Source organism: Agrilus planipennis, unplaced genomic scaffold (assembly GCF_000699045.2).
Source record: "Agrilus planipennis isolate EAB-ADULT unplaced genomic scaffold, Apla_2.0 scaffold65, whole genome shotgun sequence".
In the NCBI taxonomy this organism is placed as follows: Eukaryota; Metazoa; Arthropoda; class Insecta; order Coleoptera; family Buprestidae; genus Agrilus; species Agrilus planipennis.
Genome location: NW_020439271.1, coordinates 317992 through 344881, shown reverse-complemented (window position 1 = coordinate 344881; position 26890 = coordinate 317992). Strand labels below are relative to the sequence as shown.

Sequence of the window (26890 nt, the reverse complement as noted above, 5' to 3'; positions counted from 1 at the left end):
TATTATTGATGACTTTACATTCTTATAATAAAACTCTTAGGTAATTAAAATAATTTTTAAGGTACGCACCTAGCAGTTCCAAATAGATGCTCAGATTTTAGTAATCAGCATGTTTTCCTGCTTAATGCAATTCCCTTTAATCGTAGCTTATGAGATATGACCTAAATGTTTTGATAAAAAGTATGCTATAAAATATTTTAATTATTATTATTTGGTACTTTGCTTATAATGCGTTACAGTATGTATCTTTTTAGCTTTTACGTTAAATAATGTGTGCTCTTTCCTAACAGTGACACTGTACCTAGGTATACGCATTTGAATAATACTCTGAAAAAAAAATCTAAAAATATTTGCAAACATATTGTAGGCACAATTGATTTACTAACCTCTAATACGTAAACGTGTAGGTAGGTACCATTAAGAAAAGCTCGCGGAATTAATCTAGTACTTTCCTTTACATAAATAAGGCTGCTAGGTATAATAAATACAAATTTTTTAATTTACGTATGATCACGTACTGTAATAATAAAGTCAAAAGCATTACGTAATCTTAAAAATGTCTTGTATGTAAGTAGTGATTAGATAAAATTTATTGTACTGACCAGCTAGGTTACATTCACTCGATCGCCTCGTATTTTGCAGGAAACTGTTGGTAGATAACTTTTGAGCGTGATATATTTGTATCTAGCTTTAGAAAAAAAAATTGAACCCACAAAGAAAATTCGTAAATAATTTGCACATCGGTTCAGCTAATAATATGTACTACATAATGCCCGAATTATATAGAAAAAATATATATATCATTAACAACTACCATCTAAAAAGAAATTAAAATTATATTAAAAATATAATGTAAATGTAAAGGTCAACGTAAAATACTCAAATGTAGGTAAAACATCGATTAAAAGCTAGTGCCTAAATTGTTTCTAGGTGGTCAATGCATAAATAATAAATTACTTAGTAGCTACATCAGGTTGTTAGTTGCTTAGCTCTCTCTTCTTCGATTTAAATACTAACCATTTATTTTTAAATACCTACTGAGTAGTGACTATCAAAGGAAATACAGTGGATTTCGGGTATAACGACAACGAAGGGATCACTGTAATTTCGTCATTATATCCAGAAGTCGTTACAGGCAAATTTAAAGGAGATACAGACACACTGTTTTTCAATTTTGAACCAATTTTCGCCTTTTTTTTCAATAGTAAATGTACATCTGGAAGTCACACTTATTCAAAAGTCTACTAAACACAGTTGCTACTCAGAAACAACGGTAAAGGTCACTACACTTGTTGACTATCTATGTGAATGTTAACAAATGATAAGAAAGCTCTTTGTGTCTTTAGAGGCCGACTCCGGTCGCTATATCTGCATGGGATTACTAGGGATTTGTTACAAATGATTCATTAAAAACAGTCGCTACACCCGAACTCGGCGTTACATCCGAAGTCGCTATAGCCACATGAATTTTCTACTAAAGTGTGCTTTAAATTTAAGGGAGTTACATATGACGTCGCTATAGTATAATGGTCGCTATAACCAAGGTGAATGAAATGAAATCCACTGTAGATAGATTTAAATGCTAGCTCTACACATACCTATACAAAAGGGATTTCTCTCTTTTAACTTGAAATTAAAAGTTATCGAACTTTCACAAATATATATATATATATATTCTACTTAATGATACCAATTAGCAATATTTTTTCACCTTGCTAAAAAGGCATCTTCAGAAGCTGAAAGGTATTTAAATGATAAATACCATTCTTGAAGTAGTAAGAAACTAGCAAGTTTGAATAAATTCCACACAACTGTCATTTTTTTAGTTATACGAAACTAATGTCCAAATCTTAAACTCAAAGCTATATAACTAGGAAAATTAAGATCGCCTTGGGTATTATATAATAATTAGTTTGTATATTATAATTTCTTATAAATGTTGGTGCTCATTTGAAGATATTAGAAAGTAAATACACTTCATACGTTCATACGTATGTACCAATTTCACCACAATTTATAGTGTATTCAATAATTTATCCAGTGGTTACTGATTATTTTATTACTTGACGTGTAGCTATCAGTTTGCCGCCAATCGGAAAGATTTATGTCCTCGATATACCGATATACATATACCAAATACAATTAATTGAATTGGATATTCATTCTATCAATTTATTCACATAAACCGGTGCAAAATGTCAAGCATAAAATTGTTTTGCATTTTGCTTCACTATAAATACGATGTAGGTAATAGGTACCTGCTTATTGAAAATGTTTAAATATTATTGTAAAGTTTATTTCTGTAAATAAGTCCTTTTAAAAGTATTCAGCAGTGCAACCGTTTATTTTTGTAATACTAGGCTATGTAGTTCAGTATATCATCATGCTAAGAGATTATATTGTTAAGTTTAGAAGCGAAACGTCGGTGTTGGTTCTACACATATATATAAACCTTCTGTAATGTTCGTGGGTTTAACAAATTAACTTTTACGAAGAAAACTATTTATTTACACTAATTACTATTACACTTAAAAGCACTATTAAATTATTTATTATTCTATTAGTTTACACCACTGTTACTATTCACTGTTCTATTTATTTCACTTTTATCACTGTCAATTTATCTTTTCATTCACTTCTGCAACGGTCTATTTATTTCTACTCTAGTTCGGCGATCGTCTCATCCTTTTTATACTCCCTTGCCTCCTTTCGGGAACGTTCTCCAGCCGTCCAGAGAAGTCTCGTTTTCTTTGAACGGTTTAATTGCTTTCCCGGAACGCAGGTACGACACACACGTTTACAGATACGGCGCACATGAAGAAAAGCGCCCGCGGCTAGTCGGCGAATCGATAAGCCGCTCACACACACGTATGCCCGATCGCACACAATCACGCTCGTAGTCGCTACACTTGCAACACTTCACTGCATAGTTTCTTTACTTATTTATATCCAAACTAACAGAAAGAAATGGACAATAGATCATATATTCGTTTCAGTTGATCTCGGGCTCAGAAAACGATCTAATTGGAATCGTATTTTGATGCTAATTTGTAGTAAATTAGTACGGAAGGAATTAATATTGTAGAGCCTACAGATTACGAGAAATTGGACGATCCGCTACCTTGATATCATGCTCTCAGATCACATATACATTTCAGGCGATTCCAGGCTCAGAAAATGATCTAATTGGGATCATATGTTGTAGCTTACTTGTACTGAACTGTAGTAAAAAAAATAATTTTGTACAGCCCATATAGATCTCGAGAAATCGTATGATCTGCTGGCTTCATATGCTAGTAGATGACATATTTGTCTCAATTGATCTCGGGCGCAGAAAATGACCTGATTGGAATCATATTTAGTGGTTAATTTGTAGCAAATTTATAGCGACAAGCTAACCGATTGTTCAATTTCTCGATATCTATAAACTCTACAAAATTAATTTTTTCACAACAAATTAGCTACAAAATATGATTCCAATTAGGTCGTTTTCTGATACCAAGATGAACTAAAATGAATATGTGATCTGCTAGCTTGATATCATTTTCGAAATCAGAAACAAAAAAATTTGTAGGATGTTCCATTTAAAAAGAAATATATTTCGGGCACCTCCTTATATACTAAGAGGTTTATGAAAATTCTTGTAGCACATTTCAAATTATCACAAAAGAAATTATATAAGTTGTTATTTTGAATTTTCAAGCTATCACTTCTTATGAAGATAAAGGGGATATTAAAATAGAAAATTCACGCTGCACATATTTTGGTATATTATTATAGCTTATTCGATTCGCAGGAGAATGTAAAGACGTCTTCCTGAACGTAAAAATAAAAAATAGTTTGTTCTAAATAATTTTGTTATTGTATAGGGGGTATTAGGTGCATGTACGTATCTACGTATTAGTTAATTTATTAATATTTTCTTATGGCTTAATTGTACATTGTTTCGCAACTCTGTGTACATAGGTACATACATAATACATAAATTTCATCTTTCACTCAATTTGAAATTCCGTACAGAGTAATTTTCGTTTGCATAATACAGCACTGTTATTTTCGCGCAATTTAATTCACCTTCCATTTTAAATTACTATGTAAACGACTTATTCTCGAAGCCCTGCGGCCCAAAGAGAAAACACAAATGAGAAATTTAGGTAATCTTGTGTGTGGTTAACGAAAAAAATACAATCTGTTTTATTAAATGTTAAGACGTATCAGTGTAACTTTTTGTAGCTGTCATCTATTACGTGTAGACCCAATACAAAAACTGTTAATTGAAAATTAACATTATACACTCATTATTTATTGACTCTTAAAGAATCGGATCGAAATTCGTAAATGACTACGGCACTGTCCACCATACACGGTACATGTAGGTACATGTATACCAGCTGGTATTGAGGTGAAACAAGAGGGCGCTGAATCTCGAATCTTTTCCGGACTCCACAGCTATAACTGTGACTGATGATGATTAAATTATTGTTACTAAAATGTTTGATATGTATGAAAAAGTAGGGAAAGAGCGAATATAAAGATAGGAGACGAAAAATTAAAAGAAGTGGCCGATTTTAGGTATCTAAGAAGTCAGATATTTCAGGACGGAAAGACTAGTAGGGATATAAAGCAGAGGATAGCGCAGGGCCCAGTCGCCTTTAATAAAAAGAAGTCACTTATATGCTCGCGAACGGTTAATTTAAAAATTCGAAAAAGGTTGTTAAAGATGCATGTTTAGAGCACATCGCCGTACGGGTGCGAAGCATGGATGGTGGGCGCGGCAAAAAATAAAAGGTTGAAAGCGTTTGATATGTGGTGTTACCGGCGAATGATGAAAATACCGTGGATAGAGAAGTTTAGAAATGAAGAGGTATTCGAAAGAATAGGAGAATAGAGGGCTCTATGGAAGTCAATTAGAAATAGGCGAAATAGGTTGGTAGGACACCTTCTCAGGCATGAAGGTCTAGTCAGAGACATGTTAGAGGTAGAAACGAGAGTTAGGAGGGGTAGAGATAGATCTAGATTAGTTTAGGTACTGTTCGGAAATAGTTAATGGTGGGTTGTTCTAGTTTAAGAGAAATGCGAAGATTAGCTCGGGATAGGAAAGAGTGGAGGTGCGTATTCAACCTGTCTTAGGCCTGACGACCTTATGATATGGTAATGATGATGTTGACTAATATGTTTATATGATATTTTGGTTTCATCCGTTTAAAATATATTGAAGCGATCATTAACTTGGATTTATTTATTATTATACTTTTTGGCGCCATACACTCAGATCATTAAAAATATAAGATAGGAATAGAATTCAAGCGTATAATTCCTAGCAGTAATTTTTTGAACTGACGAGGATTTTTCTGTAAAGTAGGTCAGGCCTGGTTCTGATACATGCTTAGGACATACACACAGCTAGTTTTATTTTGGAATATTATCAATAACACAAGTTTTAATGAGTTGGGTTAGTAAGAAAAGATGAGAAACGGTGTAGATTTTAGTCGTGTGTTTTAATTTCTTAATTGCCGTTGCGAATACGTGTCGTCGTGAAGGTTTCATTTAACGTTTTATAAATCGTAAACAAATCGTCTTTGAGAACGGCGTTCTCTTTGACGAATTCCTAGCAAACCGCAATATCCTCCACACCAACAGTTTCTTTTAATCGCGCTCCCATTTTGTGGTATGAACGTTTCTTTGACTCTTCGCTTGAGGGAACTATGATCAAAGCGTCCCACATGCCTACACCAGCGTATACATGCATACATACATACATACTATATGTTCATCCACATATCTTCCTGTCAACCAAGTGAACATTTCCAAGCGTCCATTTACGCTTCCAATAAACTTCAGAAGAATGCTGTGACAAACCCCCGTGTAAAAATCTTCATCCTTTACCTGTAGAGGAAGAGACAGTGTCCAATTTTAAGTTGTCATTTCAAAAGTCACCAAAACATACATACTCAATATTCAATACCTGTCTGATAATAAAAGCCACTTCTGCCAACCCCTAATGGCCGGAGTAGACTACCCTAAAATTTTAAAGATGGTAGAAAAAAGATTTAATTTTGTTACATCACAGCCACAAAACTTTGGGAAATTATTTTTGATAATATTTTAAATCCATAAAAAAATTGTCAGTACTTTTTCGTCCCTCCTAATTGTTGACAGAACGCTATAAGTATTTATTAAAAATAGCTGTACTTTTGTCATTTCAGTAGTTTTGAAATTTGCAGGCAATAAAGAAAATGTATCTGGAAAACGAACTGTATAATGCCAGAAATAATTTGAATCACTAAACATCTGCCAGAACGAAAAACGTTACCACACGAGTGCGAGCGAGATAGGCTTATTGATTTCTGTAAGGTAGAAAGAAAAATAAATATTTATAGCGTTTTGTCAACAATTAGGAGGAACGAAAAAGTTCTGGCGAGTTTTTTATGGATTTAAAATATTATTAAAAATAATTTCCCAAAGTTTTGTGACTGATGATGTAACAAAATTAAATCTTTTTTCAACCCTCATTAAAATTTTAGGGTAGTCTACTCCGGCAATTGGGGGTTAGCAAAAATGGCTTTTATTTTAAGACAGGTATTGAATATTGAGTAGGTAAATTTTAGTGACTTTTGAAATGACAACTCAAAATTGGTCACTGGCTCTTGGTCTAGTACGTAGGTAGTCTGTTTTTCAATTTTTTTTTAGTTTTTGATGCGATTGTTTCTATCTAATTTAGATTCTTTTTGCCAAAAAACACTAATCCGTTCCGAAGTAAAAGGTAAAAACAAAAAGGAAGATTATAACTTTCATATAATTTTTCTCCCTCATGTTGTTTTTAAAAACGGAAAGTTCCACTAAGCTATTCACTTTTGTTACCCAAACCTTGGTCATTACTTACAAAGTATTGCTATAAAAACTGTTTAATATTTAATTTTATATTCGAGAAACATTGATCCTGAAAGTTTTTTTGGTAATTTCTAAACAGCAATCTTCATCACTAACAAAATTTAAGCGTACAAATCTTTTAAGAAATTGCGCTTTAAAAATTATATTAGGACTTCAATTGACCCTTATTTAACCCTTCATTCGTTATGACTGTTTATATTTGGTCATTAATACCCATTATGGTCTTATAAAAAAATAATTAAGGTATGGTTACATTTATAAATTATAAAAACTCAGATGTAGATGTCTTAACGACATTTGTATGTTAATACCCAGAATTTTGAGCTTCTTTTTTAAAGTCTTTTGTTTTATTGCTAATCATTTATTAGAGTTGTAACATTAAAACAGTCAAATCGTACGAGCTACGCCATCTAAAGGTGCTTGCTGGAAAGTATTTCCCGGCTTACGAACTTGTGGAAATATCCTTAGTGCTTTAAATTGAGATGAAGAATTCTATACATTAACAATTCTATAATTTTCGTTACGGTTTTATTATCGCAAGTTACTTTCTGTCTGTTATGTTTACTGTAATTTACTATAGGGCGCGCAATAAGTAGAAAATAATATGGTGTCGACCAACCTATAAAAGAACTTGGAACTTTTGTCACGCGTTAGACGTTAGAGTAAGATCAATAATGTCAAAAATATGACATCCTCTTAAATAAGGGAGTTTATATTTCCTATAGCAAAAAAACACCCTGAATTATGTTTTACTGGAAATTATTAAATCGTTGATCAAATAAAAGATATCCCTAAGGACAATTATGATAGTATATACATAGATCCTTGACTTTTTAATATTTCTCTCATCACATTCGTTTAATTTTGATAACTAAAAACAGTAGCACTTTTAGAGGAATTTCTTCGCAATTTTAAAATTTGCGTAGGTGTTTGCTAAATTAATGAATACAACTTTCTCTCTTTTGTAGACCAAAACTTACCTTTTATCTATTATTCATTAAATGATTTATTAATGAACAAAAAAATCTTAAAATATCTAATGTTCGAGAGACGTTAAAATTAAAAATAGAAGGAACTTAAAGTCAACGCAAGATTCTCAATACATAGGTAACTAAATAAGAACAAACGACCAGTGAATTAAAGAAGAATAAAAAATTTATATTTTGTAAAGTTCAATAAAAAATAGTGGAACACATAAGTACAAAGAAACATGAGTATTAGACTATAAGAAAGCGGAAAAAATGAAATAGCGCGGAGAGTGGATAGAAAAAGAATCACTGAAGCCGAGAATCAATAGGATGTACTTAGCATACCATCATAAGGAGAACTCGATCTAAGTAAAAGTAAGATAATCTCAGATATTTTAGTGATCTACCTTGAAAGTCTGATTACATATGTCAAGCATTGAAATGGCCAAAAATTTACAATTGCTGAAGAAAACGAGATCGAGAAAGATATTGGAACAGTGGATGGCTCGTTCAAAATGAAAAGTATAATCATGAGTTGTGTTTCAAAATGGAAATATCTCATCAGAAATTATCCGAAAAGGAAAAGAGGGCCATTTTTTTCTGACATTTTTACAAAATAAAACCAGAAAAAGTTTAACGAGGCATATAAGATGGTTGTTTGAAACTATAAAGGCACAGGTACACGGATACCAGAAAGAAGAAAAAGACAGATGAAATAGCAATACAAGTAACGAAAGTTAGCGACAAGCAAACATATGGGTAGATATAAAATCAAAAGCATCAAGAGATTAAAAGAATACCTACTAGAAAAATGGAGAAAAATTCAGAGTGAATGGGTAAGGATTAAAAGCTCAGAAAGAGGTGAAATGGGGTTACCAATAACGGCGTAAACGAAAGAACAAGAATATAAACATTAAAAAAACACTGTACTCACAAGTTTTATTTATATCATAGAACGATATAGCTTCACACAATACAATTCCGGAGTATTTTAAAAGTTAACAAGCACATTTCTACAGTCAGAATCCATACTCATATTGCAAATTAATTTCTATATCGTATACAAATTTGTTACATCGCATCGTATGAGAATTGTCAAAACGCTCAAATATCTTGTTCGTTTTCTAATTTACATTCCAAAGCTATCAAAAGTGCCTTGTATAGTACATGGTGATACAGTTACTGAAAAGCAATAGGTCTGTACGGTTTTGTCTTCTGCCTGCTGATTCTGAATTATTATTTATCTACATAACTTAAAAATAGAGGCTGAACTTTCTCACTGCTACAAATGCAGCAAGTAAATATATAACATCCAAGTTTTCTTCTCTCTACTTATAATTAAAATCACTGATTAATACTACAACTAACAGTAAATTTTTAGTACATCGAGAGTATACTTTTTATACAGAAGTGTTTTTACATCGTATACATTTACATTAGATATAATAAAAACTATTAGCAAAATCTACTCTATATATTTTTTACAACACTATCTATATAGTACAGTTGAACTTCGCTCAAGAATAAAAGAACATACCCTAACTTAAATTATTAAAAATAAAATATTCAAAAGTACGTTTTTACGTATTTGGTAAATTTGGTACCTATCAAAAATCATAATTTTTAACTCTACTATTTTAATTACTTAAAAAACTGCGTAGAGATCACGGAAGATTTCTTTCAGCGAAGTGCAAAAACCCTGTCATTTATAATACAATACCATTTGCATAATAACTTTCGTTATATTTCATTAATTATTTCAGTTGTTCGTAGGTAACATGTAGTATTGAGATAATTTTTAATTTAAGGATGTTTGGGAGGTATGTCAGAATGCTACGAGACAAATAAAAATTTGGAAGAACGTTCCTCATTCATTTCTAAAACTCCTGTAAAAATTACAAATCGATTCACTAAACCGTTAAAAAGTTATTAATTTTAAAAAATTCTAATTTTACACGTCATTTTATGGAGATTCGTTAACCGAACAGATTAAATTTATTTTTATTAACAAAAAAACGCTACCAGAAATTTCAAACATTTATAATAAGTAACTTGAACTATGGAGAATCACTTTAACGTAAGGTTATTCAAATTCACTAAATGGTTATCGAGGAAAAAATGAAAAATTAGCTGAAAATCTCGTTTTTTCTTGATAATAAAATGATAATATTTATAATTGTCTGAAATAAATTCAATTTTAAAGTTTTAATTATTATTTAAACATATTAAAAAGTTTTACGCTCATTATTAATAGAGATTGAAACTAAATATTTTTTTGTTTTGAAGTTGAAATCAATGCATATTCACTGCGAAAAGTCAGTTAAAAATTTTGCATATTATTCGTTATTTCTTATTTTATTTAATGTTTTTGGTCAAATTCCAAATTTTCTCTCAAACCGTATACTTTTTTTTAGTATATATCTAGTATTTATTTACCTCATGATATGCTGCAAAACCTAATTAATAACGAATTTCTACTTTTATGTACTCTTGTCTCCGATTGTACCTCCCAAACATCCTTAATAGCTCTATTAATCTAAGTTATTTTATTGATTGATAAGTTTCGTAATATTTTCCTGTATTAGTCTTAATCTTGTTAATTAAATTACATTTTGATATTCATCATTAAATCTTTTATAATATAAATACGCATAGAACGATTCAAGATTATAAATAAACAATATAAACCATTGGATGTGTATTTAGAGTCACCCTGTAAAAGGGTTGGATTTATCTCAACACTATTAATTACCTTATGCGTCTTACGTAGGTATCATTAGCTATGTATTTAATATCAACATAATAATAATTTTATTATTATCTAATACACGGAGGCGTTATTGTGTGTGTCGTAGTTTATCTGCAGGTAGGATGGGATGGCGGCGTTGAGTTCGGACGCTCGACGTCGTAACGCGGCGATACTGTGCCCCCGCCAGAGGTCGTCGTCGGCGTCGCTTGGAGACGCGCCCGACGCCGATGCCACGGGAGGCGTCGTCGCGCTCGAACAGGGGTTGTTGTTCTGAGGGGACGAACTGCCGCCCGAGCCACCGCCCCCGTTCACCGTCGCGTTCGAGGAGTTGTTGGTGCAATAATTCATCATCGTGTCACCTGGAAATAAAACGGGGCTTAGATGTTGACTGCGTGCCGAACGCTTTATTGCGTTACGCGGAAATTTGATGCAGAAAGGGAAAATTTTCGAACCACCCCATCGCACGTGTACCTATTCTCTTTCGTCTTCTCTTTTTCCCTTGTTTACTGGAGATTTTTTTTTAAGTTTGTTGCTACTCGCAGAAAATAATTCAAAAATGCTGAAATACTTTGCGTTTTTTATTTCCTATAAAAAAATCTTTTTTTTTGAAATAATAGATGCAAAAACGAGAAGGGTAGCAATTTTCTTCTTAGTGAAAGGAGAAAAACTGTGAGCAAGTGGTGATAGATACGTCTTATTAACTATCGATAACCAAATTTCTACTTCTAGTAATAAAATTTATAAAATGTATATAAAAAGTATGTTTAAAAGTAGTTTCATTAGATGAAGTTTCAAATAGGTCAACAAATTTTCCCAAATTTGAATAATTTCCCAACATCAAAATTTTCTGAAATTTCTTTTTCATTTATAAATTACTCATTGCTATTTACTAACACATGCATTGTTTGCACTGTAATGAAATTTATTTGTTTTATAATAATTATTAAATAAAAGTAAAACAAAAATACTGGTATGCAAGGGGAAAAAAGTAGGGAAAGAGCGAATATAAAGATAGGAGACAAAATATTAGAAGNGTATAAAGAGCAACAGGCAGTTATAGAGCTGGGACTGCAGAGAAAGAGCGAATATAAAGATAGGAAACGAAAAATTAGAAGAAGTGGCTGATTTTAGGTATCTAGGAAGTCAGATAAGTCAGGACGGAAGGAGCAGTAGGGATATAAAGCAGATGATAGCGCAGGGTCGAGTCGCCTTCAAGAAAAAGAAGTCACTTCTATGCTCGCGAACGATTAATTTAAAAATTCGAAAAAGATTGTTAAAGGTGTATGTTTGGAGCACGTCGGTGTACGGGTGCGAAACATGGATGATGGGCGCGACGGAAAAGAAAAGGTTGGAAGCGTTTGAAATGTGGTGTTTGAGGCGAATTATGAGGGTACCGTGAATAGAAAATGTTAGAAATGAAGAGGTATTAGAAAGAATAGGAGAACAGAGGACTCTTATGTAAGTTAAAAAAAAATAGGCGAAATAGATTGGTAGGACACCTTCCCCGGTGTGAAGATCTAGTCAGAGACATATTAGAGGCAGAAACAGGAGTTAGGATGGGTAGAGGTAGACCTAGATTAGATTACTGTTCGCAAATTAAGGATGTAGACCATTCTAGTTTTAGGGAAATGCGAAGATTAGCTCAGAATAGCAAAAGTGGATGTGCGCGTCCAACCAGCGTCAGGACTGACGATGATGATGATGATAATAATTGCTATTAATGCAAAAAGTACTGAATCTTATATAAACTATCCCTTTATATCACCTAAGAACAACTTTAATAATCGCAAAGAATAGTTTACGCTTATAACTTCGTCAGTTTAAATTATATTTTTTTTATTGCATATTTAAATTATTTATCCATGTAAATAATTTCAAAAATATTTAAGTTGTGACACAATTTCATTGAAAATATTTACGTGTTCATTTTCGTTAGTAACTACATACACTAGTAGCTACTTAAGAACCATACATCGATATATTGGGTATTCTTTTACATCCAATATATATATGACAATTCGAACTGCCTTCAGCCATCTTTTTATATAGATAATTAATAAAATGCAATTGAAAACTTTTAACGGATGTTATACGTTCTTCAAAGGACTTTGAAGAGTTCAATTAGGTATAGGACAATTTTCAGAGAAGCAGATGACAATTTTAGATTATGTGGTTGAAGAAATTCATATGTTTATCAAGTTATGCATTTCCGTTTGTGTTATAAAATGAAAAATTGCCTACAAAATGTGTTTTGTATGCACTATTTATATAATACATGTTTTTCTACCATTTCTTAATTTGCTAGACTTGTTGCAATAAAACTTAAATTGTAAAAATAATTTCGTTTGAAACGTCTTTTCTACGTTCAATATAATAGACGATGCAGTTGAGTTTGCGGTCGGTAAGGTCAGACCAGGACAGGCGCGGCCAATATTGACCGAACGTCAGGTGGGCCTTGGCCACCGGCCAAGCTCTAACGCTTAATTGACCATTAATACTCGACCGATAAATTTTAACACCATTACGTGCACCGATAACTTTTACTTTTACAATCGTGAATAGCACGTACCTATATCTGATTCGAATTTTAAGCAACAGATAGGTGGTTCGACAAAGCGTTTTCAGAGTATAATACTTACAATTAGTTGGTAGTGGTGAAATATTGTAATAATAGTAAACCTGGCATGTGACAGGTTGCGATGAGATTTTGTGTTATTTTATGATTTCGGGAACATAATTCTGTGATCAACACTTGCTACATTGAAATAAATCTGTGTAAATAAAACATACTCCTGAGATAGATGCACTGGATAGGAAGTAAACGCCTATTTATCCGATAACATTTGCGCAAGGAGCAGTTTAGTAGTTTATTATACGCCTTTTTAAACCCCACGGACGACTTGTGGGAGGCAGCATAGTATGACGGATTTTGTGCTGGCATAACAAAGTTATGCTTGTAATATCTACAGTACCCTATAATTGGACAGTAATTTGTTACCAAATCCAAAAATTTGTAGCTCCTGCCGGTTACTGCTCTACAAAGTACGAGGGCGGTTCAATAAGTACCCGTGTTTGAAGACAGAGGACGTTCCTGAGGGAAATTGGTGTTGTTATCGTGTGCTGCCATCTATCAAATCACGTCAAAACGAATTTCAGACTGATTGATAGGTTAGTTTGGATTTGGCAGCCATTCCACTCAGACGTGCTTCGTTATTTTCGCTAAGATGGAAAAAGAGCAGTATCGTTCGATAACTCGCTTTTTGTTTTTGGATGAGAAAAAATGCGAGGAAATGAAAACAAAGTTGGATACTGTTTATGGAGACATTTCGCCATCTACGACCACAGTTAGATATTGCTTCAACGAATTTAAACGTGGGCAAAGATCCGTTTTTGATAGGAGCGACCAGGAAGCCTGGTAAACGTTGTTACCGAGGAAATCATTTTACGGATTTTTTAGGAAAAGGAAGAACGATCACTGGACAATACTACAGTGAGTTATTGGACCGCTTCGACAAAAAATTGAAGGAGACACGGACGCATTTGACAAAAAAGAAGGTGCGTTTTCAACATGATAACGCACCGGCACATTCATCAGGAGTTGTTGCCGCCAAAATGCATGAATTACATTATGAACTGCTGCCGTACACTCCGTACTCACTCGATTTGACTCCCTGCGACTTCATCTTGTTCCCTACCATGAAGAAATGACTAGCGAGAAAGAAACTTAGCTCAAACGAGGAAGTCATCGCCGAGACAGGGGGGGATTTTGGAGAGTTCGACCAATCTTATTTTTTGGAGGGGTAAAAAAAATGTCAGGGTTGTTGAGAGAAGTGTATCTTTCTGAAAGGGGACTATGTTGAAAAATAAAAAACAAATTTTAAAAAAAAGGTGTCTTCATGTCTAACACGGGTACTTATTGAACCGCCCTCGTATATCCCAAAATACAAAAGGTATAGTAAAATCTGAAAGGACTGAAAGTTAATACTTTTATATATTTATCGCTAATCTATCATCCAACTAACCAGTCAAAAACGACTGAATAACCGCCAATCTGACACTACACATGTTAAATCTAGGAATAAAAATGGCATAGAAAAATACAGTATAGATTACAATTTGTCGCTGAAGGATGGTACATTTTTACCCATTTTGTCGCTAGTCTGTGCTCCGGCTAGAGAACCGTCAAACAGGCGCTAGATATTGTCTATCCCAAAACAGAAATGACTATAAGGGTTACAAGTTACAATTTGTCACTGAAACATGATAATTTTACCGTTTTGTCATCAGTCCGTCCTCCAGCTGTACAGCGAAAATCGACTAGAGCGCTGACAGTCTGACTACACTAGCCTATCTCAAAATAAAAATTCCGTAAGTAAATGGTGTAGGGGCTATATTTTGTTGCTGGAAGATGACACTTTAACCCATTTTCTCGATGGTCTATTCTCCAGCTAATCAGCGAAAAACGGCTAGAGAACCGTCAAACAGGCACTACATGTGGTCTATCCCAAAACAGAAATGACTATAAGGGTTACAATTTGTCACTGAAACATGTTAATGTCTATCCTCCAGCTGTCCAGCGAAAATTGACTAGAGAGCCGACAATCTGACACTATAACCTATTTCAAAATAGAAATTCCATAAGAAAATGGTGTAGGGGTTGTATTTTGTCGCTGGAAGGTGACACTTTAATCCATATTGTCGATGGTGTATTCTCCAGCTAATCAGCGAAAAAGGGCTATAGAACCACCAAACAGGCACTAGATATAGCGCCTGTAAGAGTTACAATTTGTCGCTGAATGACGGTAATTTTACCCATTTTCTCATCAGTCTATTCTCCAACTGTCCAACGATAATCAACTGGAGAGCCGTCAATCTGGCATTGCAATTGCCTTTCTAAATAGAAATGGCATAGAAAAACTGTAGGGTGTATATTTTGTATATAAAGATGATACTAATCTGCCAGTCGAGCCTCGAGTTGTTCAGCGGAAAACGATTTGAAGAACGTCACATAACGTGTACCGAAAAAAAGCATATCGTGGAACAGAATACTGATAAATTATTGTTCTCACAGTTCATTTGGACCACAGTCCTTCAGCTCGAATCAAAAAGAATAATTCTATCATGATTTCCGGTCGTGAAATCTGATTCTAACTATGTTACTGTACTATCCTTTAACAACAATTGAGGTAGTACCAAAGCTCGGAGTAGACCTTAAACAAAAACCGTTTTCGGTCGTCTTTGATGTGAAGACTGTGAAATTGTATCAAAACTTAATATCTGCTCGCAATTTCTAACAAACCTCCCGTTGAATTTGTGGTTGATAGCAATTGTTTTATGTAGAGAATAAAGCAGCAAAACCTATGAACCATTTTGAGATGTGTACAAGTATATCATATCATTTTCAAAGAAATTAGGATTATTCATAGGAATTGAAACTGCGTTATTATTAAAATGGGCAGTAGTAAATGTTTAAAGACAGGTATACAAACATGAATAGGTTTATGCTAAAAAGATACTGAAGCCTTCAGAAACATTTTCACACCCACAACTGGTTGCGCATACTAACAGTCATACAAATACATATGGAATATTTTCATATACAAACGCAGACGCTAAAATAAATGCGCTATACATATGGCTTTAAAAATTCCTTTGCACTTAAGCAAAATAAACATTTTAAGCACCAATTTATGTGCGCGAAAAGTTAAAAACGTTCACCTGTTTTAGCCATGCACATACACATATAATGTACATAGATGTATATTATGTGTCCGTATGTACAAATACGTATTAGATATCTGAAGTTTGTTCTATGAGCAATTGTTCCCTTGTACCTTCTTTGAAACATACAAACATTCTTTCTTCTATGTCTTTTTGGATCTGCCGACAACTCTCGTTAAATTCGCACAGTGAAAAACATGAGGCTAACTGATTGAAACCCCACTTAAATTTTTGCGCTGCAAAACATGTGTTAATAAACGATGATCTCTGCCTCTCCAATAAAATTATTGTGTAAGTACTAAATGATATTCATTAAATTGTTGACGACCAGTAGTGGCATGATCAGTCGATTGTCTCGTTGACAAAGTAATAAGTTGCTAAACGCGTTTTTAAACAACTTTTTATTAAACGTTTTCTAGAAAACTGCTGGCTTTACAATATCAAAAAAATATTAATGCCTATAATATTAGTATCCATCAAGTTATCAGGTACAAAAGTAGAGACAGGCTAGACATTAGAGGATCATAATTGCTTAAAGTTACAATAGATACCATAGGGAAGTCTGAAACAGTTTTCACATAGATTGAAATGATCATCTTCCATCAAAGATGTAAATGGAAAGCATTTAATATTTTCAAATTCTGACATCCTAGACCTGCCTGCCCCGATTAGAATTTAATTCATACAGTGTGTGGTAAATTAGAGGCATGCCTCTGGAGGGATTTGCCCGTAAATTCGTCATTACAACCCTTACAAAAGAAATCAGCGATGCTGAGGATTTCGTAAGGATCGTATGAGGCAACCTTACAAATAGGTTAATTCCACAGGCACACATCAAGTATAGAAATTCTTTTACGTTAAACAAACCTATGGTTATCTGCTGGTGGGCCGTACTTAAACATTATTAAGTGTTTCAATTTTTATTTATTTGGATGATATCTCCAACTCAGAGACAGTTTTCGTATAATAAACAAATACTTTATTAAATTATATGTTGACCGTTCTGGTCCAACACCTTTTGCCATCTTTCTGGTAGTAGCATAATTCCACGCTCATAAAATTTTTGGTCTTTGCTGGCAAAAAACTGATCGAGGAGGTTTTTGACCTCCTCATTTGAGGTGAAGGTTTTACCGTCTAAAAAATTTTGGAGTGACCGGAACAAATAATAATCCGATGGTGCCAGGTCTGGAGAATATGGTGGGTGTAGCATTGTATCCCATTCAAGCTGTAAAAGCTTTTGGCGAGTGACCAAACTTGTGTGAGGTCTCGCGTTGTCTTGGTGAAACACTACACCTTTCCTGTTGATTAGTTCTGACCTTTTCTGTTGAAGTGCATCATTCAGTTTGTCCAGCTGATGACAGTAGACTTCCGAATTAATCGTTGTGTTATCCGGTAAAAGCTAAAAAAAAACGATTCCTTTAAAATCCCACCAAACAGACAGCATCACCTTTTTTTGGTGAATATCGGCTTTGGAAATGGTTTGAGCCGGTTCATCTTTTTTGCTCCATGACCTCTTGCGTTTGACGTTGTTGTATACAACCCATTTTTCGTCCCCAGTGATGATGCGCTTCAAAAACGGATCATTTTCGTGACGTTTGAGAAGCGAATCGCAGACGTCAATGCGGCGACACAGATTTCTCTCTGTGAGAACATGGGGAACCCATACATCGAGCTTCGAGGATAATCCCAGGCCTTTCAAGTGGTCATAAACTGTTGAATTTGATAAATTTAACCTCAATCCGATCTCACGTGTTGTTATTCGCCGGTTCACATCAACTAATGCCTTTATCGCGTCTTTATCAGCTTCAACCGGCCTTCCCGAACGTGGTGCATCTTCGACATCAAAATTGCCGGATCGAAATTTAGCGAACCAGTTCTGGCACTGGCGTACTGTCAACACACCTTCTCCATACACATCAGTCAATTTCTTTCTGGCTTGAACAGCATTTTTACCCTTTCTGTAGTAAAACAGTAAGATATGTCGAAAATGCTGCTTATCGCTCTCCATATTTAAAAGGGCACCAACCAAAAACTACTGCGTAGAATTAATTGGAATTTTTCACACACAAGCCTTGCTATATGAGCTCTCAAAGCATATAAAAATTATACGGCTTAAATGTGAAGTTGGGTGCAAAAGAATACAATTAAATCCTCTGTCGGGAAAAAACGAAATGACTTTCCGAACAACCCTATATATACCTAATGTGAATCAGCTTATTTAGTCTAAAAGAAGACTTTGGCCAACATCCACATAATTTCTTTAATGATACACTTTATCTGGAGTTCCCTGTGAAATTCATTGATTTGCATTGTCATACGAAAAGGTGATCAAAATTACTTATCAAATAATCAGTCGTTATAAACAACTTTAATAAAAATCTTTACACTATCGTCAATTTATAAGAGGTTTAAACAACACCCACCGACAGTGTGTAGGTACATGTACATACGTATATGTACGATATAAAGGAGCAAAATAGACAATAGGTTATTCAATGAATACGAAGTTATGTTGAAAATGATAAACCGCGTAAACATGAACGTTAACGTATTGTATGCGTATATAATTAGAACCATTGGCGTGTATTTCGGTGGCAAGTAACGAGACTGCTTCTAATCACTGCTAATTGTATATTTTGTACCCGTTTACCCCGCCACTGGAATGTGGCTTGGAACTGTTACTTTCGAACGAAGGTGTCAAACGTAAATAATGTGGGTTTTTGTTTGCTAGCTAGCGATCCGTAAAGATACGCTTCGAATGATTATTCTTTTCGTTTTACGATTGATAAACGATGCGATGGTTATGCATCTAATGGTACCTCCCCATATTTCTAGACCCAACAACAAAAAATATATGGTTCTGGTCAGACGCGTACGTGCATAAATAAATAAAATCTTATTCTGTATTTTTTTTTTATCTTAGAACAGAAGATCGAACGTCAAACTTGTTGCTTGTAATAAACTGAGAAATGGCAAATATTAACATATTGACAAGTAAATGCTTATATTTTTGTGTTAAAGGCTGTATTATATGAAAATATGCTATACCACAAGTTTATCTCATTATTACTATCACCATCATAAGGTCTTTAGTCCGAAGGTTGCCTGGATACAAACCTAAACATTTCAAAAGCTTCTCACTCTTTTTTTACTCTCAACGTGCCATAATAAGTACAATTCAAAACTGGTAATCGTATGATAATTAAAAAGTAGAAAAAGAGCCACCATCTCTTAATACTCCATAAAAATTTAATAAATTGTGGAACAACACAACAGCAGTTCCTACATTTACACCATTAATTTATACATTTGGATTTCCTTTATTTACTGCCTACCAACAAACAACTTTTTTTATGAAAATTGATTCTTAATGTCGCTACTATGTACCTGAAAATATAATAAAATCATCTGAACTTTCTTCTGCAATGTAAAATCAAAACTAAAACGTAAACTGATGGAGTACTTTTCTTTTATACGTAACTAGTTATTTCAGCTAAAATTTTGTGAAATTTAATGTTCACGTACAACAACGGGGAACACGATTTTAAATAAATATCAGAAATTTTTAATAATTATCTGAGAGAATATCTTCTCTATCTTCTTTTTTCTTTTTGACAATTGCATATCAAAAACCATCCAAATATCTGCAATATATATATATTGTAGAACTCACCTAATGAATTCAGTCCGTAATGCGCTTGATAAACCGTGCTGGCTGCAGCCGTAGTTATCGGTAACGCAGATCCTAAACCTGTACTTTGATTCAGCTGCCCTAAAGACTGACCAAATCCCCCCATTGATACTCCGCCTTGACTAAGTTGGCTTAACCCTGGAAAATCGATTGAAATTCCACTGTAAGTAAAACCCATTCATCTGCATTTGCAGTGCAATCAAAGCTGATCAACTATTAATACAATCATTGATTATTACTATTATATTAGATAATAAGTATTTTAATACTTTTACGAAAATTCTCATTTTACAATAGTGAAGACTTTTAGTTAATGACTGATGTGTTATATACCTGTTGCCATACCAGCAACACCCCATCTCGTATCGGACGTACTAAACATACTTGATCCACAAATTCCATCTCCCATCGCCCCGAAAGGCGGTAGACCATGGGATGGTAGAAGGGCACCTGGTGTACGGAAAACGTTCGTGGTCTTCTTCCTTTTCTTCCATTTTGCTCGTCTATTTTGAAACCATACCTTTAGACACAAAATTGACTGCTTAATCAATTAGTATTGTTAATGTTACCTACTGAGCTTACTAAACAACAAATTGTGTTATTGTACAATTAATTCTTTCATATATACGTTATTACACACCTGTTAATTATTCGCAGTATGTCGCTAATTTTATACCTTTAGCATTGTAATAAGGTCTTTCTTGGGCAAAATACTTAAAATGTCATCTAATCAGCTAAGTAACAAAAAACTTTCTTAAATTATTTAAAAGCAGTTACTAAAAATATAACGTCTTTTATTATTTGAGACTATTCATCAGTAAGAACAAGTAGTTAAATTTACTAGGTATTTTAGTTGATATTACAAATTAAATTGTGCTAATTAAGAAACTTGAAATAATTTTAAAAAAACATGTCAAAATTGAGATTATTATAAGTTACCTAATAAATTCTCTTATTTCTACGGCTAATTCACCCATTTAAAATCGGAAATTGTAATTTTTGCTTTGCCATAAAAATTTAGTTTTCACTGTGTAATATTTATTTTGAATTTTTGCTCTTCGTTGTGTTAAAATTTTTTGGTTGGCTGTAACTGATTTACTACCTTTGTACATTGTAATACTGTTTCGTGCAATGTCGCTGCACACAATGCCGAAATTACTTGTTGTCTTTGGGGACCGTAGACAGTGTTTATCCATTGAGCAAGACGCATAGCTGCTAAATAATCCAAGACCATTAGCGCCCTATAACTTCCAGTAACTCTCTCGGCTCTGCTTGAGGTCCGCTGAGATTTAACACATGATATGACTCCGACCGGAGTCGGATAGGGGAGTTTACCTACATAAACTACAGAGAGCACAATAAAAATGCTTTTGCATTGTAGCGCACTCACCTACTTGGTATGGTGTATATGTTACACAAAATTCAATTCCAATATAAGTAGTATATAATAAAAAACATTGTAATGTCTCAACAAAGTACGTTTTCGACAACTACATTTCCTTAGCTTTTTGTCGTTCAAATTATTGTTCAAAAACTTCTCTCTGTTTTCTTAATAATCTCTAATCCAATTTAAAAAAGTATATTAAGGTTGGAGAAACAAAAGTAATTTCCGACTATAGCTTACAGCGATGTCAATAAAATTTATCTTCATTAAAATTACCAGCAAAGACTAAAAGCTTTGGCAAAAAATAATAGAGTAGGTAATAGCACACAACACACATCAACTTTTTTTGATCATGAACTCCCTCTGATTAGTAATATTGTGACTAAATAATGAGAAGAAAAAGCCGGGCAATTAAAGAAATATTTCAGTTGTTATTGAAACATTTTAATCAATGAGATATTGATGTTTTTTTATTTTAAAGTCTTGCTGGTACTCATTCCAAAATATTACGCCAAAGAGCAGAGTATATAGTTATACCTATTATTACAACTTTTATTATATTTTTTGATACAGAAAAAGTGCTCGAGCTACAACATTTTCTTTGCGTTTTACCTGGCATATAACCTGTGTTTGTTGTACTCTAGGTAAGTTTTCTCAGTAAACACATTTGTGTATAACATCAGCCACGTCGACCATACGTCTAGACAAAGGGACGTAAAATTTCTTCGGATTGTTTTCACATATAGTTGTGGAATGCACTGTTTTCGTATAAAATACGTCGAAATAAGACAAGTTACCGTGGTCGGGAACCTAGTGGTCAGGCTTTTTATTATCTTCAAATAAATGCTATGCTAGTCGGACGGTCCTTTTCAAACAATACGCGGCCTCTTTACGAACCTGGTCTGCTGCGAATTGTGGTTATTTCGCGCGTTAACCGATTTACTACAACGCAAAATGAAAACGCACTAACAAGAGTTTTCTAAACGTGAAATAATTATAAATGTTACGGGAACATTTTGATTTCAGTAGCGAATTGAATCCTCATTCAGTGACGAAGTTTGACCTAGGTGCTTAAAATGAAGAATTTGTTTTGATCTGTTGATCGAAAGCAATACCACTCTTATAAATACGTAAATCCTACGCTGAATGACACATACATAACCGCATAACAAAAGAATTTCGAGAAAAATGAAGAACCATCCAGAAAGTTTGATGACAATAGAATATCTATTTTCAATTTTTAAAGGTTTTCCGAAACATCCCAACGTACGTATGCTAAGAAATTTTTTGTTTCACTTAGACTCAAGATTTTTTAATCGCTGCGTATCTGCAAACGAAAAAATGTCGGCTTATACGTCATACCTTCGTAATTTCCAAATTTTAGACTTATCCAAAGAAAATTTGGCATGTACATGTACATAGGTCTAGATGTTACATTTACGTTTAATAAATCGACGGAAAAGAACGTCACAATCTAAAATTAGCGACAAATAAACTTAAAAACTAGAAGTAAATAAGTCAAAGTAGTTATTTTTGTTACTATAAGAAAAATTCTCGTTAAACAGAGAGGTGGGTTAAAAGTTGTCAATTGACATTAGTAATACGAATGATGACTACAGTGCATTACCACTTTTGAAATTTGTAACACAAAATAATTTAGACGGAACATTAAGAGAAATAAAAAATTATTAGAAATTGTTCTGACAACCCATGTCAACATCGAAAGCTGAAAAACGCTTTTTAACTCATGAAATTCCTCCGAAATTCAACGTCCCAAAATCATTTGACAACCCTAATATCACTCAAAAATTGATAGCTTCAACAAGAAGGTTATGAACGGATTTGCTTATATGAAGGATTATATGATTGAATTTATTAAAAAAAAAAAATGGAGAAGTAAACATTTGCAGAACATATACTTCATTCCTTCACTATCCGTCATTGCTACAAATATGTAAATATTTCTGTATCAATTGTAGTGTGTGACAACACTTTGATGTAAAGCCCATAAAAGTTTCCATCAAACAAAATTAATACAAATATATTACCACGATATTCACATCTTACTCTTACAAGTTCTATAAACTCTGTAAATAATTAGATTTATATTAATTTTTTACATTTCATCAATCCATTGTAAAAGTAAAAGTTGCTTCCAAAAATTTTTTTAATAAGCAACTGTCTCATTTAAATTGCTCTTCTCGTGATTATTAAATAAAATCCTGTAGCAAAAAGTGTTCGAATCACATATCCGGAACTTTTACGAGAAAGCATGTCGATTCGGCTCTAAAGATGTCGTAACGGTAATCGAATGTCGTAAAACTAATCCGCTCCACGGAAACATTGCCGATTTGATGGTCTACGCCCAAATCCTGCCTAAAGGATGACTATTGGAAACTTTCAAATATCCGTTAAACAACCCATTCAAAATATCTACTGTATTACCGTTTAGTAATATAGTCAATATTATAGTTTCATTTTCTTTTCACAATGAACAGAAGTAAGTAGGGTTCGTTGACATCACTGACCTCATAATTATAAGAAGACTTTTTTTCAAGAATATGTGCGCCAGTGTCCACTGACACTCAGTACTAAGGGGCTTTTTTCCCTTTGAGTCTTGCATGTAGATTTCTTTTTCGTAAATTGGGCTCTTTGGGAGTCAATAAGAAGTATCAGAAGTATAGACACCTTTTCAGGCATGAAGGTCTATAGTTATCGTAGAAACATATTAGAAGCAGAAACAGGAATTAAAAGTAGTAGATTACTGTTTTAGGGAAATGCGAAGATTAATTCAGGAGATGAAAGAGTAGAGGTGCGTGTCCAACCAGTCTCAGAATTGACAACCCTATAATGATAAAGGATCACTACTGACAATAAGCTTAAGGATTATATATTGTATAAGTAGATATATAAAAATTAAAGAAAAAAGAACTCATTTGATGAAATATTATCGATAATATTAAGTGGAAATATATAAAGGGTGCTAACCTATATCCAAAACCGCCACATAACACTTAATTAGTACATAATTTGGACTCCCCAATCAATGATGCATATGTCTCTTTTAATTTTATGCTAATGTTGTAAGTGCACATATTATAACCAGAGTGTAAATTTTGCTAATTGGTAATAAATTAATGAGATGATGTACAAACAAATTAAATTCTCAAATGGTTTAATATTAGTCAATTCATTATTTGGTAAATTAGTAAAATTATCTCATTGAATTGTTATTGATGAAATTCTTAAAACGAGTAGACATGTCAAACAAACCATTAGTACAATTACATTTATTGTTGTTCTGGCAAACTAAACGAATCGGTTTATAAAGAAACGAAACATATTGTGCTATTAACATCATTGATAAATTATTAAAATACACTGTAAAATGTAGTATTTCCCTCGATTAAAATAGCAAGGTTAAATTACTAATCCAGTCAAACCAGAAGACAATAATATTGGATTGATTTTAGCATTTGTGGTATTCTGTCTCGCCTAAATGTTATGAGTCATATAAATGTACTATCTGTTTCGAATTGATACAATAAGTATAGTATCTTTAATACTGAAACTACGTATTTTGAATTCTTTTTTAAAGTTCTTACGCTATAACCAGAATATGTTTTCAATCCTTTCGTACAGAGGAAAATAAAAAATTATCTCCTATTTCACGATCTCATTGAGAGCTCCGAGTCCAAAATTCATTAAGCTTTTCCGTAATTTATATAAAACGGTATTGATTTGTAAATGATAAGGCTCCAATTGAACTGCAAATTCTTTAAAATGCTCGGCGGATTGCGCGCTTTTCTTAATAATATTAGTACACATAACGTACAACGAGCAAAGCCGATACGAGCGCAGTGAAGACCGTCGCGACGCCGTCGGTGCTGACCAACATAGCGAGCGAAAACAGCAGACAGCGAACGAGGTGGTGGCACATATTGGCGTCGTTGGGGTGGTAAAACGAAGAAGGAAGAGGCAGCAGCGTCGGTGGTGGTTGGTGGTGGTAGTAGCAACAGTAGTAACGGTCGGGACGGCGGCGGAGGGTATTGGACGGGTGAGTCGAGCCACTGCCGTCGTCGTCGGGTCGCGGCGCGCGGTAACCACCACCGATCATACATCAACCGCGCCCCATTAGGGATTAATGATGCCAGGGCAAGCTAAATTAACTCCCGGCAGGCTTACCGCGCGCAATAATGCTAACATATTAACCATTTGTTAGCCTTCTGACTACAGTCATTGCCGCTTCTGCCTTTGGAAGCTCCTATTCGATATTAAATAAATACGTACATGTTTGTGTATGTAGATATTCAAATAAAACAAAAATAATTTAAGATACTCATTAAGAGATGGAAACAGAAGCTACGCGCACTGAAAAAGAAATCGTCTTCAAATCATCTAAAGTTGTGTTTGTCTTAAATTTTGATGAAATGTTATGTAGTTATCTTTAAATTAATAGACGAAATAAATAGAGGGATATGTACCTACTTATATATTAATAAGTAAAATATTTTCAAATTTACACAAAATTGAAGAGGAAAAAACACTCGTGATATTAACTATTTATGGATTCAATATTTGTTAGCATTTTGTGAGGCATCAATTCACCTGATGCATTAGTGTTTAATTTGCTTAATATTAAAAATAAAAACTTAACTATTTGATGATCGTAGCAAATACAAAAAATCTCCAATTTCGTAGCAATTAAATTAAGTTTTCCATCTTAGGATATTTCACCACCTTTCCCCACTTTAAAATTTAAATACCTAAATAATTTGTGAAACAGATTATGTGTTTCCTGTTATTAAAATTACATTTTTAATTTAAACACAATATTATTTACATTTATGCCTCATGCTCAGAGAAAAAAAGAAATCTTTTATCTAGAATCCAAGATTTTATAATCTTTATTTTAAAAAGTGATTTATTTCAAATGAAAAATGCATCTCCTGTTCTTGTAATAAAAGACTATTTGTGGGATTAACTGGGAAACATATTGTCCCAAGGGTGCAAGTGTATGTCAGCGCGCTTCATCCCCCATTCTAAATTTCTCTCATTATAAAGTCAAATGCCCCTGTAAATAGTTAATAAAGGTTACTGCTTCCCTCTGAATTTAATCGATAAATAAATTATGCTAATTTGTTTTCCAAACACGGTTAGGTACAATTAAACAAATAGAAAACAAACACGTAAACCAACTACACAAATATTGATAGATTGGTAGGTACTATCAAATAAAAATGCTCACGGCATTGATTAAAATCAGATATTACGTACGTGCATTCGTTTTTTATTAAGTGCAATAAATAGTTTGTTAGGTTTTTGAAGGTTTATAATAATTCAAGTGGTTTCTTTCGAAATGAGTAGGGGAACAAGTGGCATAAAAGAGCCAGTTTAATAAACAGAGCAAAAAAATATAGCTTTAATAAAAGAAACGAGGATTTTTTTCTCAATTTATTATTTATTTATTAAAGTATGTATTTTCA

General features: G+C 33.4%; 1 protein-coding gene across 4 annotated transcripts in view; it reads right to left on the bottom strand.

Moving 5' to 3' along the window:
* Positions 1 to 10337: 10337 nt before the first annotated feature.
* Positions 10338 to 26890, bottom strand: part of LOC108734117 (homeobox protein orthopedia-like) — a 64223-nt gene continuing 47670 nt past the window's right edge. For all 4 annotated transcript variants that reach the window (XM_018465515.2, XM_018465516.2, XM_018465517.2 and 1 more), the window contains 3 exons: positions 20354 to 20540; positions 20003 to 20158; positions 10338 to 10967 (listed from right to left, as the gene is read on the bottom strand). In XM_018465515.2, coding sequence (XP_018321017.1) covers positions 10681 to 10967; positions 20003 to 20158; positions 20354 to 20540 — 630 coding nt within the window. In that variant the 3' untranslated portion in view covers positions 10338 to 10680. The remainder of the gene's footprint in view (positions 10968 to 20002; positions 20159 to 20353; positions 20541 to 26890) is intronic.